General features: G+C 29.9%; 1 protein-coding gene across 3 annotated transcripts in view; it reads right to left on the reverse strand.

Annotated features, from left to right (window-relative positions):
• The window catches only part of LOC105144031 (dual 3',5'-cyclic-AMP and -GMP phosphodiesterase 11), a 234137-nt gene extending 217255 nt beyond the window's left edge, over positions 1–16882 (reverse strand). Inside the window, exons 1-2 of one of the 3 annotated variants that reach the window (XM_087406851.1) lie at positions 10247–16882; positions 9230–9921 (exon numbers count right to left, since the gene is read on the reverse strand). In XM_087406851.1, the coding sequence (XP_087262977.1) occupies positions 9230–9269 (40 nt within the window). In that variant the 5' untranslated portion in view covers positions 9270–9921; positions 10247–16882. Of the gene's footprint in view, positions 1–9229 lie in introns of all 3 variants that reach the window. The other 2 variants (XM_087406850.1, XM_087406849.1) reach the window with 2 other exon arrangements.
• Between the last annotated feature and the right edge of the window lie 250 nt (positions 16883–17132).

A 17132-nucleotide genomic window follows, 5' to 3' on the forward strand; every position in this document is an offset into this window, starting at 1 on the left:
TTAAAAGTAGAGATTTCAAGCTTCAAACTCTTTTTTTAAATTTAAATTTCATTCATTATTGACGAAGATATTGTATATACAACTTTGAGCTAAAAAAACAATTATTTCCTTGCGAACAATTATTTCCTTGCCAACTCAATATAAATCGTTAAAATATTTATATTTTAATGTAATAATGTGCCTCGTGTATCCAGTTGAAAAACAGTCATTGGTTGTGTATCTCGTCATTTAATCAAGTAATTATTTATCATACTGATATATTCATCAGTTCTTATTAACTCAGTGAAATAAGAATGTTTATTATTATTACTATAATTAATATTATTTTTATATAACAATTAAATTACGTCATATTAATTTTGATAAAAATTCACAAAATTAAATGAGAGTCAAACCAATAAACACATGATGATATGTTAAATATTCATTATATTAGGTTTTACAAGAGATGGGAAGTACTTTCATTAATGTATTTTTTAATGCTCATGTGAAATAAATAACATTCTTTCATTAAAAAACGCTACGAATTAATTCCAACACCTAATACATAAATAGATACAAAAGTAGTATAATTAAAGTATACTGCATACTTAAGATAAACGTTCAAATTTTTACTATTTTATATATTATAGTATAATATATGATAATCATATTCATTTTTTTTACGTTTGCATATAATACAAAATTGATTTTATACGTTGAAAAACAGTATATAGAAAAAAGGGGTTTAATTTAAAGGGTGTACCTATGTTTATTTATATAATCGGACAAATGTTTATTTAAAATATTAGGTGTTGGAATTAATTCGTAGCGTTTTTTAATGAAAGAATGTTATTTATTTCACATGAGCATTAAAAAATACATTAATGAAAGTACTTCCCATCACTTGTAAAACGCTACGAATTAATTTCAACACCTAATATATAATTTATGAAAAAACTCTTATTTATAAATGTTTAAAAAATATTGGTATTGTATAAACGGTATAAACGGTACGTCTTTAAAATGTCAATAAATGATAATTGTATAAATATTTTACATATACTCGTATGCTTTTACGACTAAAATATTACACGACTAATAAACATATCTTATTATTTATATTTAATCCATATTATCGGAATCGGCACTGTAAGTAGTGCGTTTAATACCCGTTTCCACCAATGTAGATTAACTTTAATCTCGGTTTAACTTCGTCTTTTTCTAGTTCTAAAGATTAGAAAAAGACGAAGAGTAAGTTGAATCAAGATTAAAATTGATTTACATTGGTGGAAATGGGCATAAATCTTTTAATATGAATATTTGATTGAAAAAAAGATGTTTAACATAAAATTTCATTGTTGAAATTAATTTTATGTCATAAACATCTTTTTGGATCATATAAAATATTCATATAAAAGATTTAAACGCATTACTTACAGCGCCGATTCCTATTAACCATTTTTTCTTTATATTCATATATAGAGATACTTAAATTAATTTTATAAAATGTAAGAAAATTGCAAGCGTTCCCGCATTTGAATGGTAGTGTACAAAATTTATGAATAGTTTTAAATTATATATAGAAATATTTCTATGTGTGTGTGTGTGTGTGTGTGTGTGTGTGTGTGTGTATGTGTGTGTGTGTATGTGTGTGTGTGTGTATGTGTGTGTGTGTGTGTGTGTGTGTGTGTGTGTGTGTGTGTGTGTGTGTGTGGAAATTATTTTTATTTTATAAATATTCTTACAGGTATTTAAAAAATTGTTTATGTAACCTTAAATATGTGAATGTTACATAAAAAAATAATATATTTTTCAATATTTTCGATACTTTCTTAATATTTTCAATATCTTCCAAATATTATTCGATATTTTCAATAGTTATACGTAAATCATTAAAATGTGTGAGAAACTTCTAAGTAAACGACACTTGCGTCGAAAGATAAATAATGCAATTAAAAAACGTATTACTCATGTACTCAAGCAAGTGACTTTAATTTTATTTCTACAAATAGGCAAAATATGTGTTTACATATGTGCTACGCAGTGGAGAATAATGATAGTATCGACGCAGATACGCAATGAATACCACTAATGAATCCTTTCCCTCATTAACACTTGCTGAATTAGAGTTAATAATATGTATTATAGAAATACGTTAGACAGAGGACAGTGATAAATCTACTGCTGACAATGAAAATAATAATAATATAATCTTACAAAGCACACATTTGTAAATTCAGCTAATTTTACGAATAACTTACGTAAGCTAGCAATTGATAATAATTTAACACATGCAGCGTTAAATAAGATTAATACATCCAACCTATCTATTTTTATCGTGTACTGTCAGAAATCTATTGCATATTCTTAGGACATTAGAAACTATTCTTTTGATAAGCGAGATGTATTATTTTGGCATTGAAAAAGGTTTAATGCATAAATTTCGTCGTCATTATAATATTTATACACGCGGCCTAAATAACGCGTTCTCTCTATACATATCGGTTATTGTGAGAAATATTTCCGAAGCCTCAGTGGTCAAGTTGGCTAAGACACTCTTCCCGGCAAATTGAGAGGTCCCAGGTTCGAACTCTGGCTAAAGTAATATTTTTCGCAATAAGTTTTTTTCCGTTTTTTAGGGGTTTTATTTAGAAGAGGTTATTAAAATGTTTCATAATGATTGAAAGTCCGACAATTATCGGTGTGCAATCACATTTGGAACAAAAAATTGATTAAATATATTCGTAACATTTAACTTTGACCGTTCGGCGTTCTTTACTTTATTCGATTTATTCATATACGGTTCTTCTTACAATGCTAGAAAAAATGTTTTTGTATTTAATTAAAAGAAACAAATTTATCTAGTGATGTATTGATTACTGAAGGACGTTCCTTGATTACTGAAGGAACACCGATTTTTTTATAAACTGGTTCTTCAACTTAGTCTACAAACGAACATTTTAAAAAAGGATACCATATTGTTAAGAATTTAAAAGCTGTTAATGACACAGCAGAATAAAGCTAATTACCGATTACAGCAATATTATAACAAAGGAACAAAAACAGTTCTTATTAAAGTTGTCAGTTGTCATTGAACAGTTTTTATTAAAAGTTGTCAGCGACTATCCAGATGCTAAAAAAGAAACTCTTTTGAAATCATTGCAGCTAGAAAAATATTAATTTTACAGCTAAGTTGACGTATTTTTATATTATCATTGTGTGTATTTTATATAATATATAAATTATAAATCAATCAATAAAGCAATTTTTAAAAAGTACATTTTTCAGACAGACTTTCATTTGTTAATCACAATCCTATTCTTATACTTGTAATCTAAAATTTTACAAGTATTATTTATCTCGTATATTTGACTTTTAACCCTTTCATTTATAATTCATTTGTTCATATTTATTGAATCTTTCCTTTATATGTATTTTATTATTTATCTATATATATATATATATATATATATATATATATGTATATGTATATATATATATATATATATATATATACATTGGAATACAATTTTAGGTGGTGCCCTAAAAAAAATAATCAAATGTCAAAAAAGAAAAACTCGTCAGCGTATATATACCGGAGTTATACAACTTTATTTTTACTTTTTAATCATTGACAATTCACCTAATTATTTAAATGAAACGTATAAAGTTTCAAATGATGCAGAAAAGCAAAACACACATGTTAAAAAAAAAAGAAAAGTACTCTAGGCTAATTTTTGTGGAAAATACGTTTAAAAACCAATGTGTGCGTGCGTGCGTGCGTGCGTGCGTGCGTGCGTGCGTGCGTGCGTGCGTGCGTGCGTGCGTGCGTGCGTGCGTGCGTGCGTGCGTGCGTGCGTGCGTGCGTGCGTGCGTGCGTGCGTGCGTGCGTGCGTGCGTGCGTGCGTGCGTGCGTGCGTGCGTGCGTGCGTGCGTGCGTGCGTGCGTGCGTGCGTGTGTGTATTATACATATATACGGGTCGCATGAATATACGGACCCACTTGTCCCGAGCAGGTAGAGCGAACTAAACTGAGTAGAAAAATCCTCTACTATTTTGCAATGCTCGCAATAATTAATGAGATATTAACGAGGTTTAAAGATAGCCGAATACGCCATACGCGCGTTCGCCTGAATCTACTATTGTCGAAGGTACGGCCCACCGAGCGCATGGCGCGCGGGCCATGAGAAGCGGGAATGGCCTAGCAGCCGCGCCGCACCGTTCGAGCTTAGAGGTTCGTATATTCACGCCACCCTGTATATATATTGTATATATATATATATATATATATATATATATATGTGTGTGTGTATATATGTAGTATAAGATTTGGCTGATTAATATATAAAGCGAGCACGACGTGATTCCTTATAAAAAAGTGAAATATATATATATATACATAGTTATATATATTTTTTTCTACTTAGTTTTCGAGAAAATCGAGTTTGGAAATCCGCTGCGTACATATGCTGTTACGACTAAGCTACGGTTCGTCGAACGACGTATAATGTTTATAAACAATGTTTACACAGAATTTAAAAGCTATTAGGTTTAAGGAAAAACACAGAAAATTTTTAGTAAACAAAATTTGATTTTATTAATTACAATATTGTTGGAATTGTTGTCCTCGTTATCAGATACATAACTGTACCTGCCTAATTATCGATGCCTGAATCTTGGGCAACGTATTTTGGCTTTTTAATTGCTCGAATACATATGATTAGTTGCATGATTAATCGTTCGACAAACCGTAGCTTAGCCGTAATAGCTTACATACGCAACGGATTCTCAAAACTCGATTTTTTCGAAAACTAATAATAAGCAGAAAATCGAAAAATTTTATTCTATATTTTTTTTTAAATTTTATTCTATTTTTTTTTAACTTTTTTATAAGGAATCACGTCGTGCCCACTTTTATTCGGCCGGACCCAATATATATGTATAATTCATAACATTAAAAAATATATTCCTGCTCATAAAATTTACAATTAAGTATAAAATATAATAATTATAATATAAAATATATATATTAATAAATATATATTAATAAATATATTATATGTATTAATTAATTCTTTTTCTACATTTTTTTTATTTATATCATAAATTATATTTCAAATTATATTCAGTGATAATAAGTGATTTTTTTATTTAGTGTTAATAATAAGAAAATTACTTTTAATAATAGTTAAAAATACATTACATTGCTATAACGGTACAATCTTACTGAAGGCGAACATTTTTATGATGCTATGACATTGCCTAAAAAATACATTGCGCAATCTATTTGGAATATTACAACATTGCAATGAGATATATTTGCAATCATTTTGCAATTTTTCTGTGTTATATGGGAATAACATATGAGAAACGGCAAACAGTTCGAATATGTAACGCAGCGCCATTTTAATTTATAAGTAATAATTAACTATAAATTTTGCAAAAAATGAGATGTAAGCTTTGTTGTGTTTATTAGAAGAAAAACGATAATATTTCTTTTTATTTGTAATAATTACGAATGAAGTAAGTACTTAACAAACGATTATGATTTCTCTGGTGGAAAAATTTTACTTGGTGGAAATTGTTTCACATTTTAGAATACTTTTCAAGTGAAATTTGAGTATAATTTTAACAAAATTTAATTTAATTTGAAAATATTGCAAATTTTTTATGCTATATTGCAAATGATCTTTATTAATTGATTATTTATGTGTTCCATTATATTAATTAATTATCTATATGTTTCATCAAACATTGCATTCACACAGTAGTCTCATTCTCACAAAAGATATTATACTCACTTTATTAACTTAGTTCCCTGATTTTAGTTACAAGACATACCTATCCAGGGTACCTATCATGGAACAAATAAGAATTTCGATCGGAATTATTCCGTTTTCTCTAAAAAACACAATACAAACCTAGGGAATTGAATATTTTCATGATAAGGATGCCTATAGGATATGTATTATGACGTCATTTGGAACGGATTCCGGATCGGGACAGTTATTTACATAGGACCTCTCTCTCAATGACCTTGATATGAGACTTCATATTATTCTGCGGAAAAATATCTATATACACTTTATTCTTTTTTATGGTCGTTGACCATAGTTATAAACAATTTTTTTTAATCTAAACTTCGAATAAAAATTCTGAAAAAATTCTGTAAGCTTAATTGAATCAAAAAGAACATTTTTTGTATCGGATATTTTTTTGTTTAAAGCAATAGTTTTTGAAATACAAAATGGAACAAAAAATGTCAAAGCTTAAAAAATGATTACTTTCATGATTCTTTTTTCTCAGAAACTAGCCATCCAATCAATATCAATAAAAAACAAAAATATTCGGCCAATCTTAAACTATAACAAGAATTTTATTTCGATTTGTACTGTGTTATTGACAGTAAAAATTTTATTTTATATAAGGCGCCGCAGATGCACCTTCATTATCGTTTCGTGTGGATGCGTCTCTTAACAGGGTGGTGGAATGAAAGTTGCTTTGCATGGAAAGTTATTAAATACGTTTTAAAGCAGAAAATTTCTGTTTTATATAATAGAAAAAAGATATCATTTTTCAAACTCTTTTTGATAATAACTTTTTAACGAATAACGAGCGATGACTAAAACTTGTTGGAGGTCACTCAAAGTCATGACCTTGACAGCATATGTCAAAATCAAGGTCATTAGGGGGATCCCCTGATACAAATAATTATACCGATCGAAATTATTCAATTATTCTCTGATTTAATTGTGTTTTCTAAGGTTAACGAAATAATTCCGATCGGAATCCATTCCAACATTTTCTTTGTAGATATATACTTAAAATCCAGGTATATACTTAAAATCTATGGTTTACAGTGTTAAAATCAAATGTCATTTTCGATCGGTCGACAATTATATAGTATGTGAACGCGCACATACATATAATGTGTAGTATTGCTAGTAGAGCATGGCAAAAAAATTGATTCAGCAAATGACCATAAAGCGACGCACAACAAATCTCATGTATCATAAATATAATGTATCTTCACAATTGCTCTGTGTGTAATAAAAAGATTTTATATTAATTTTTATAATTTTATTGATGTAATTTGGATTCAAGAATAAAAGTTTTAATTTAAAATTTAATTCAAAAAATTTTAATTCAAAAAATTCAAATTATTATAATTTAAATTCCTAAATTAGTTAGAATAAACCTCCATTAGGTTACATATAATTAACGGAGTATTGGTAGAATTAAATAGAATTTCTGATTATTGTCCGGGAGCAGCATTGACATGAAAAGGACACGATGGAGTTCTATATATTTTTTGTAAATAAAAAATCGTATAGAATAAACTGAAAAGACAACATTATTAAACTTTTCACTGATATTTTAATAAAATGGTTCCTTGAATACGAGTCCTCAAAATTAGTTTCGAAGATGAAAATAAATTCTTGTGACATATAACTGCTCGCACGCGCACACACGCACGCGCACGCACATGCGCACAATTTTTTTATATTATGTACTCATTTCATTTTCTAATAAAAAATTTTTTATTGTCAAATTGAGGCATTTGATTTGAGGATCACAAAGCGATATACTTTAAAACTCGTAAAAAAATTTTTCTATCCATAAAAACATTTTATAATCCAGTTAAATACAACTTTTAAATGCTATGTAGGAGGTCCCGGAAAAATTCAACTGCATCTTGTTCTGAGTGAACAGACCTACAATTTAAAGGGAGAAACGATCAATTGAATGTTTGGAACTTTGTTAAAATTGATCTTGAACTCGAAATTTGGTCAATTTTTCTCAAATTAACCGAGCTATATTTCTTAAGGCGTATATCGTAGAACTAAATGAATTATTGTATCGTGTTCAGCGATCAAAAAAACATACCGCATACATTACCACATTTAAAATCGGGATTAAGCCATTTTTGCATCAAATCAAACATGTATTAAGGAAAATCAAATCTTTGATTTAAGAATCGTTCACTAGCGACCTCTAAATCTTCATATTTTTTGATAAAAATTTAGAGCTGTTCTTTTGACATGAAATGAAAACTTTTGAGTTGAGAGGCTGATTTAAAAAAATTTTGTTTTCCTTGTCAATCTAATATACATATAGGTATATATAATAGTAACATGTAATACAATATATATATAATTGAAATTGACAGCGCTGCTAAATTTTAGGTATTCGTATATTACGACAGAATTGAATTTAGCTCACACATTAATAAGAAATTATATTTGTCATTATATTTTAATCAAAACTTGTGTTATTTTCATTAAAATGCATGCCACCATTTGTTCCGAGATATAAATATTTGTTTTATTATTTATCTTTGATATCAAAATTATGTTCATCAAATAATCTAATTATTAAATATATAAGCAATATTAAGAATTTATTTTAGACCGCACATATGAGAAACTCAATCAATACTAGAAAAATGTCTATTATGGTCGAAACTGGATCTTTATTGCTTTAAATTCAATGTTGAACTTACTAATATACACTATATATGTATTTGCACGTATATCATATATTGTAGTCTTTTTAGAACTGCGCGCCGAATTGTTTTTCCGGACTATAAACGCAATTAAAACTACACTAGTAATCGCGAATTAAATTGACAGCAATTTAATAATTTGATGTTACCATCAAATATTAAATATATATGCTTATTTCAAATTAATACAATTTTTTTCAATATGTCACATATTTTCATCCTGATAAATTTAATATTTCTAAATTGAAAACAATAGCAACTATAGTACGAATCATTCGCGCATTCGCGATTTCTTCTAATAATAACGATACGGAGTTATGCGATGCACATCTGTCGCGGCGAAGTCATAGGTTTTCTGTGATGTCACATAATTTAATTCGATCTGTGCCCTACAGTTATTACGTTCTCGAGGCCTTTAATGGGGGGGGGCGGGGGGAGGGACATGCTATATACGAGGAGGAAATCACGCTGCCGCACATGCATCATCTCATTCGTGTTACGCATATAAATGGATGTAAAATGCACACGTTTAACCATTGATCTAAATGTCATCGTATGTGTATATATGTGTATATATTTCATCATATGTGTATATATAACTTCGAGATGTTCAAGACTTTAGAACGTCGACAGAACGGCGCGCTACTCTTTAACTAACCGAGGGAAAAAATTATTATTATTATTACTATTAGTAATAACTGCAACAGTAGAGAGCGCGCGCATCCACGTGCATGAAACTTACATTGATCAAATATATTAAGCATCGTTTTCTTCAGCTGCATAGTCGTGACCGTGCCGCGGAACTACCCCAATGAGGAAACAATACACAAAGCATGATCTCTCGTTGCTTTGCATGATCCGATCAACCATTCCAGTCCATCGTCGATAAGGCGAAACTTTCAAAGAGCTATTGACCGTTAACTGAAAACAGGACGCTGTATCTCACCGCACGATGCGGTTGCGGTCGCCCGGCGACGAGTCGACATCCTCTCCTTCCTTCTTTCCTTTCGCTTCCTCTAGGTCAGCACGTGCGCGTATGTGAGTACGTGCATACTTAAGCACAATGCAACACTCGACTGCACTCGACTGTAATGGTACCATGCACTCTTCACTACTGCAACATTATCATCACCATCGTTACACCAGCAGGGAAGTTGTCGTTCGTCGTCACTTCCGGCGGATTGGAATCCGTACGATGAATAAATTCGTTCGCACAATAATATATCTTCCTTATACACGATCTTTTTTTCGGAGGAGGGAAGTGCAAATTATAGACCAAAGCAAGAGTAAGGTATAATGAATTGAACTCGAGGTTCCCGAGGAATTTTCATCAGCTGATTCAAATTCTGGCAAGTTCACTCGCTCCGCACGACTGCGGAAGTTCGCAGCTGCTTCGATCTCTCGGCGTAAGTTAGAGTCTAAGCATAACGAAGCCTAAAGATAATCATAACTGTGTCATGGAACATAAGTCGTAGCTGTAGATTGGCCAAAACATTATACGACTACGACTCAAGTTTCATGATTTCTTTATGCTAAAACTCTTAAGCTATTTGACTGATATGAAAAAACTATAGGAGATAACTTCGCGATTCGTTACAGGCCATATAAATCTTTTGTAATCACACGGAAGACGCATGGAAATGAAGGAAAGATATAACCGTCGCGAAACTTGCAACTATACAATTTCATGGTTGTTGTGTTGATTCAATGCGATCAGAGTTCAGCATCTCGCGAGAGTTAAGATTGTCGACGCACGTACCTTCTATCGCACATTACACCGACATTATACGTTCTTACATGCGTTAAATCTCAACTATCTTCTGATATTATGCCAAAAAATCAAACATTTATTATTCTATCGAGCTGTCGGTGAGCAAACACATATTTTTCTTCCCGGTGTAGTTATACCAAAAAATGCGACTTCTTTCGTATTTCACAATGACATAAATCCACCGTTTTCGGTTGCCAGGAAAAGCAATCGCGCGATGCCTTTCGAAGATGCGCGTAGCACATCGCACGCGAGTTTAGTTGCGACTGTTAAAAAATCAACTTGTGTTCAGTGAAGTTGTGGTACCATGCGGCACGATGTAACGCTCCAAACGAGAAAAGAAGGGGAAAAGGAGGGAGAAAGGGGGGGGGGAAGAGAGAGAGAAAGAGAGATAGAAAGAGAGGGAAATAAAATTTATTTATTCAGTCTGTACGTCTCTATTTCCAGAGCAAATCAAATTATCGGAAAACATTAACCAAAATCAAAGAGATCAGATGATGTCTCGGACTTATCTCAGAGAAATGCGAATTGTCGTATATAACACAATAATGAAAATTACACTCATAATATTTGTAACTCATTCATGCGCGCGCACACGAAAGAGAGAAGGAGAGAGAAAGAGAGAGAGAGAGAGAAAGAGAGAGAGAGAGAGTCTAGAAAGATAAATATCCCCTTTATCTCGCTTCATTACATATAATACGCTTGCATCGCACATTCGCGCGATAACTATATATGAGCATGTACGAATGTGCGTATTCGTGCACACGTCATCAGACAGAAAGGGAAAAGAACGCAGAGAACAAAAATCAGAAAAACAGACAGAATTAAAGAAGCAGCCGTACAAACCAGATCTCGTTATACAGGGTGAGTAAAAAGTCACGAACCGGTGAAATTTCTCGAAAACTAAGCATTTCCAATAGAAATATTTCCTACAAAAGTTGTAGAGTTTTAAGTGTTCTATTCATTGATCTCATCAATCTGACCTTGAATGGCGTCGCCAAGTAACAAAATAACTTCATTGTAATATTTTGAAAATCTCTTGACACTAGCTATTAGATTCTGGAATAAAAAATAGGGTCATTTTAAAAAATCGATGAGATCTTGACTTGACCTTGGTAATGCTACTCAAAGTCAGTGAATACATCATTTAAAACTCTACAACTTTTGTAAGAAACATTTTTTTCAGAAATTAATTAATTTTCGAGATATTTTACCGGTCCGGGACTTTTTACTCACCTTGCATATCAAATCTCATTCTGTTATACTCAAAAAAAGGCAATAGAGATGATACATTTATTTAAAACGTCGTCGAAAAATGAGTTTTATGATTAGGCGATTCCATTTTAACTTTTTTATAAAATTTACGCCGATTTAAAGAATATTGGATAAGAGACAAAAAAATCATGCCGCTTTTTCTTACTCTACATGTCAAAACAAATTAGTCACTTTACTGATGCAGCTGTAACAATAAAACAACTGAAAAGAATGTACGCATTTTAGGTGATTTAGAGAGCACAAAGGTCCTAATCCGGGAAATATAATTTTAGGACACACAAGAAAAACAATGATTTATTTTATCATTTTGTCGAATCATGTCTATGATAAAATTGCAGAAAAATTTATATTTTTATTGTTATTATAGAAATCGGTTTTTATTTTTCATTAAAATTGTTATTAAGATCTTTAATTGCATTATACTGAATGACTAAAAAGTCCTGGACCAGTGAAATCTTGAAAACAAAACATTTAAGAAAAAAGTATTTAATATAAATACTAACTATATAAAAGTATTTTATATTATAAATATGTGTACATATATATATGTATAGATATAGAGTATCCCGTAAAGATCCAAAAACAATGTTTAAGGGGAAATTCCTGAGATCATTTTGAATCGAAAATTCTAACACCAAAATATTGAGGCTATAATAATTTTTGAATTATAAACATTTAAAGTTAACGAATCATACTGTTTTGGAGCACTCAGGAGCGTCACAACAAAGTACTAAACGCGAAAACTGTCTTATCATTTCTTTTGTTAATATCGATTTTAGAATTACATATGTTAATATAAGATATTATTAGTTAATATAAGATATCTATTGATATTTCTACAAACGCATTGTACAATAACGTTGTGTACTAACATTTTCCTTTTTATAGTAATATTTTTTAGCTTTAATACATATTTATGAAACACAAAAGCTGTCAGATAACAGTTTTTCGAACTGCTATCAATTTCATATCATAATTAACAAAAATTAGTAGCTCTTTATGTACAGTTATGTACTATTAATATTCAATTAAAACTCATTCAAATACACTTTAAACATTTCATTAAAATAATTAGGAGAAATTAGAAACTTATATGCATAAATATTATAAAATTATTAATTACAATTGTAATTATTTGTACTTTAGAGCAGTTAATTAACCTCATAACAATTAATTTACAAAATAAATTATGTACATTATTATAAATGTTTGAATTTGTACTCCATTTACATTCTATGCACAGTCTTGCGCGTTTCAATAATCTTTGTTGTGCATTGATTATCATATCGGGTGATATGCTTGTAACTGTTTCAACAATGCGATTGTGTAAGTCCTCCCGATTGCGCACTGGTTCCCGATAAATATAATTTTTTAAATACCCTAAGAGGGGAAAAATCTATTGGAGTTAAGTCGGGTGATCTGGCTGGCCAGTATTGCGATCCATCGCGTACTATCCATCTACATTAAGAGAAAAATATCGAAATACAACAAAACAAACATTATTTCATGATATTTTCTTCAATATTTATTCGTTATAATCATTTGGTTGTAATAGCAGAATATATTTTTGTAAAATATATCTCACTTTTTTATTATTTGTAAAAAAAGTTTCGTTCAATTATTACTGAAAAAATAAATTTACTTTACATAAATTAATGTTTTTGTATAGCAATCAAATATTTAGTTAGTAATCAGTTGATATTTATAAACAAATAAGTATTTATTTCTGGACAATGCATTTATTTCTCAGAAACAAATTTAATATTTAGATCAAAAGGTTCCTTCTCTGAATAGCATTACATCGTGCAATTTGGCGGATTAAATGTTAAGATTAATTCGCACATAGATTGTTTTGTGTGCTGCAGTGTTTTTATCAATATAATTATTACAAGTGCAGTGCTTTATGATACTATTATTGTAAGTGCAGTGCTTTTATTGTATAATTGTTAATATTTTTGTTTCTTAGATGAGAGTCACGCGTTATAAAGGTGACACTGCAAGAGTTATTACTGAGAAAAAAGTACAATACTTAAAAGGAGTTGGTGCATTTTTTAGACGATTTGGGGAACACGCGGAGATTATTGTGTTCACCTTTTTTTTTCAATTTTGCTTGCTGAATTCGAAAATCGTAATTAAAATTGTGGTATCCAGGAAATATTTTCTTTTCATATTTTGAACAGAAGAAAGCAACGGTTGTTGTATTACTTTCTTGAACCATATCTGTGAATTTCTCTTTGTTTTTATTTTATTTTTTTATTTAATAAGGGCACTCCTCTCGCAGACATGCATTTTGTACATTTTGTACACAAGTACAAAAGAGAGAACGCACTACAACAAAACAGAAGATGCGACTGAGGAATAGGAATCGACCGTATATGTATAAAATTATACATATATGTATATTAGACAGACAAAAAAAATTTTTTTTAATTGACCTCTCAGCTCAAAAACTTCCTTTTCAAAAGAAAATCTTTAAATTAAAAAAAAAATATGATAGTGAGGATTAAAGTTAGATGTTTTAAATAATATAATTTTCTTGGTTTATGAATTTAATTTATCTTAATTAATTTATCTTAGATTATAATCGCGAATCGAACCGTTTACTCATTTGCAAATATATATAATCCCTCTCTTTTAATTTAAATAAGAATCACATCTGAGATAAATTAAATTCAAACCAAGAATATTATATTAATCACGAATGACCGAACGTTTCGGTTCGCGATTGTTAGTATCTCAGATTGATTGTGTTTAGAAATACGAACATTTCGGCGCATATCTGTGATAAATTTAATTCATAAACCAAGAATATTATATTATTCGAAACATTTAACTTTGACCAATCCTTGGCGCTCTCTACCATTTATATTGTACACTATTTATATTGTAACTAACTCGGGCGGATTTTATTTAAAAATATTAAGATTTAGAGATCACTAGTGAATAATTTTTAAATCAAAGTTTCGATTTTTCTTAATACGTTTGATTTAATACAAAAATAGCTTAATGCAGATTTTAAATGTAGTACTGTATATTTTTTTAGTCGCAGAACACGATAATTTATTTAGCTTTATGATATATACTTTAAGAAATACAGCTTGATTAATGTGAAAAAAATGATCAAATTTCGAGTTCAAGCTCGATTTTAGAAAAGTTCCAAATGTTGAAATAGGTCGTTACTCTCCTCAAATTGTAGATCTGTTTATTTATAGCAAGATCCAGTTGGAATTTTCCCGGTCCCTCTTACAGAGCCTTTAAAAATTGCATTTAAACAGATTATAAAACGTTTTTAAGGATACAAAAAACTTTTTTATAAGTTCTAAAATATATCATTTCGATTTTGACATCCTCAAATCAATTGCCAATAAAAAATTCCTTATTAGAAAATAAAATGAGTACATAATACAAGAAAAAGTGTGATTTCATTCATTGAAATAAATACATATTATTACATATTATGTAGTATATATTTTTTTATTATGTATTCATTTCATTTTCTAATAAAGAGTTTTTTATTGTCAAATTGAGGCATTTGATTTGAAGATTCGAAACCACAAAGCGGTATACTTCAGAACTCGTAAAAAAAATTTTATATCCATAAAAATGTTTTATAATCCAATTAAATATAACTTTTAAATACTATGTAAAAGATCCCGAGAAAATTCCAACTGGATCTTGTTTTGGGGTAGGCCTACAATTTGAAGGGAGTAACGATCAATTGAACGCTTGGAATTTCGTTAAAATCGATCATGAACTCGAAATTTGGTCATTTTTTCACATTAATCGAGCTATATTTCTTAAGGTATATATCATAGGGTTAAATGAATTATTAGAGGAAAACCGCCTATTATGAGAGAGACGCCTAATATGAGATAGCGGTATTATATTAGGTGTTGGAATTAATTCGTAGCGTTTTTTAATGAAAGAATGTTATTTATTTCACATGAGCATTAAAAAATACATTAATGAAAGTACTTCCCATCACTTGTAAAACGCTACGAATTAATTCCAACACCTAATATATGTTAATATGTTTCAGCTAAACTAATAAACGCTGTCTATTGATTCCACCACGAATTTATTGTTCTTGGATTGAGAACTATTTAGTGGAAAATTCATTATTAAATTATGCCTGTAGTCGTTGTAAAAAAAGATTTTAGAATTTGGATGTCTTCAAATTTCATTGAGCCTTTAAACCTTGTTTATTATTTAACATATAAATGTTTGGCAATAAATGTTTCATGTAATGATAGAATAAAATCGTACTAATAGAAAAATACGGAGATGTTGAATTGCTTAATTATAGAAGTTAGATTTGATGATCGTAAAACCATAAGACATGAAAATCATAATATGAGATACTCAAGGTATTTCTAATATGAAATAACCTATGTTCCTATGTCATAGTAAAAATCGTTGCTAAAGTATAAATATTATTGTACAATGATAAAAAGGACAACCTGTGAATGAACATCGAATGCCTTTTTCTGCGATGCTTAATTCCAACTATCTGAAGAAGAGTCCTAGGTACAATGCATTGTATACTCATTTTGCGCGCACAGTGGCTGTGTTTGTTGGTATTTAGAAACATTAAATAAAGTTTTTTAATTGCAATACTTTACGTTTTATTATCGATTTCTTGGGGCATCTCGTATTAGGAGCTCAATTTTTTGACTTTGCGATTTATTCACTTTTTACATTTCTTTAATTTCAAAAAAAAAATAGAATTTGAATTAAGTTTTACATAACATTATCTTAAAACTTATTAAATTCACTTTAAAATGACCAATTATTTTTTTAATTCAGCTCATTCTAATTAGATTTCTAATATTTATCTAAAATGAACTCGGTATCTCATAATGAGGGCCTATATATCGTGTTCAGTGAAAAAAACATAAAGTACCACATTTAAAATCTGGATTAAACCATTTTTATATCAAATTAAACTTGTACTAAGAAAAATCGAAACGATTATTGAATCAAATTCCACTACCTCTTCTCCCATCCCTCTCTCTTCCCACCTACGCCACTCCAACAAGCAGCGTAATATAAAAAGGAAGGGCCTGGAGGAACAGATCAGTATTAGACTGCTCCTCGCCCTAATGAAGTGGACTGCAAAGTTCACGAAACGTTGGCATTCCAAGAATGGATCTAGACACGGAGAAAACCCGCGAACATAACAGTTATATGGAAAGCACCCGTGGAAGTCTCAAGAATATTAAAAATCGAAACTTTGATTTAAGAATCGTTCACCGTCGATCTAACGACCTCTAAATCTTAATATTTTTTTATACAAATTTAGAAATGTTCTTTTGGCATGAAAGGAAGCTTTTAAACTGACATTAAAAAAAAATTTTTTTCTTTTCAATCTAATGTGTAGAGATACATATATGTATATACATATAAATGTGCGTGCGTGCGTGCGTGCGTATGTGTTAATATACCTGTATATATATATATATATATATATATATATATATATATATATAAAGGGTGTCATGAATATATGACCCCACTCGTTCCGAGCAGGTAGAGTGGACTAAACTGAGTAGAAACTGAGTAGAAAAGTCCTCTACCATTTTGTAATGCTCGCAATAATTAA

The sequence above is a fragment of the Acromyrmex echinatior genome, chromosome 6, assembly GCF_024713525.1.
Source record: "Acromyrmex echinatior isolate Ae372 chromosome 6, ASM2471352v2, whole genome shotgun sequence".
NCBI classification, from domain to species: Eukaryota; Metazoa; Arthropoda; class Insecta; order Hymenoptera; family Formicidae; genus Acromyrmex; species Acromyrmex echinatior.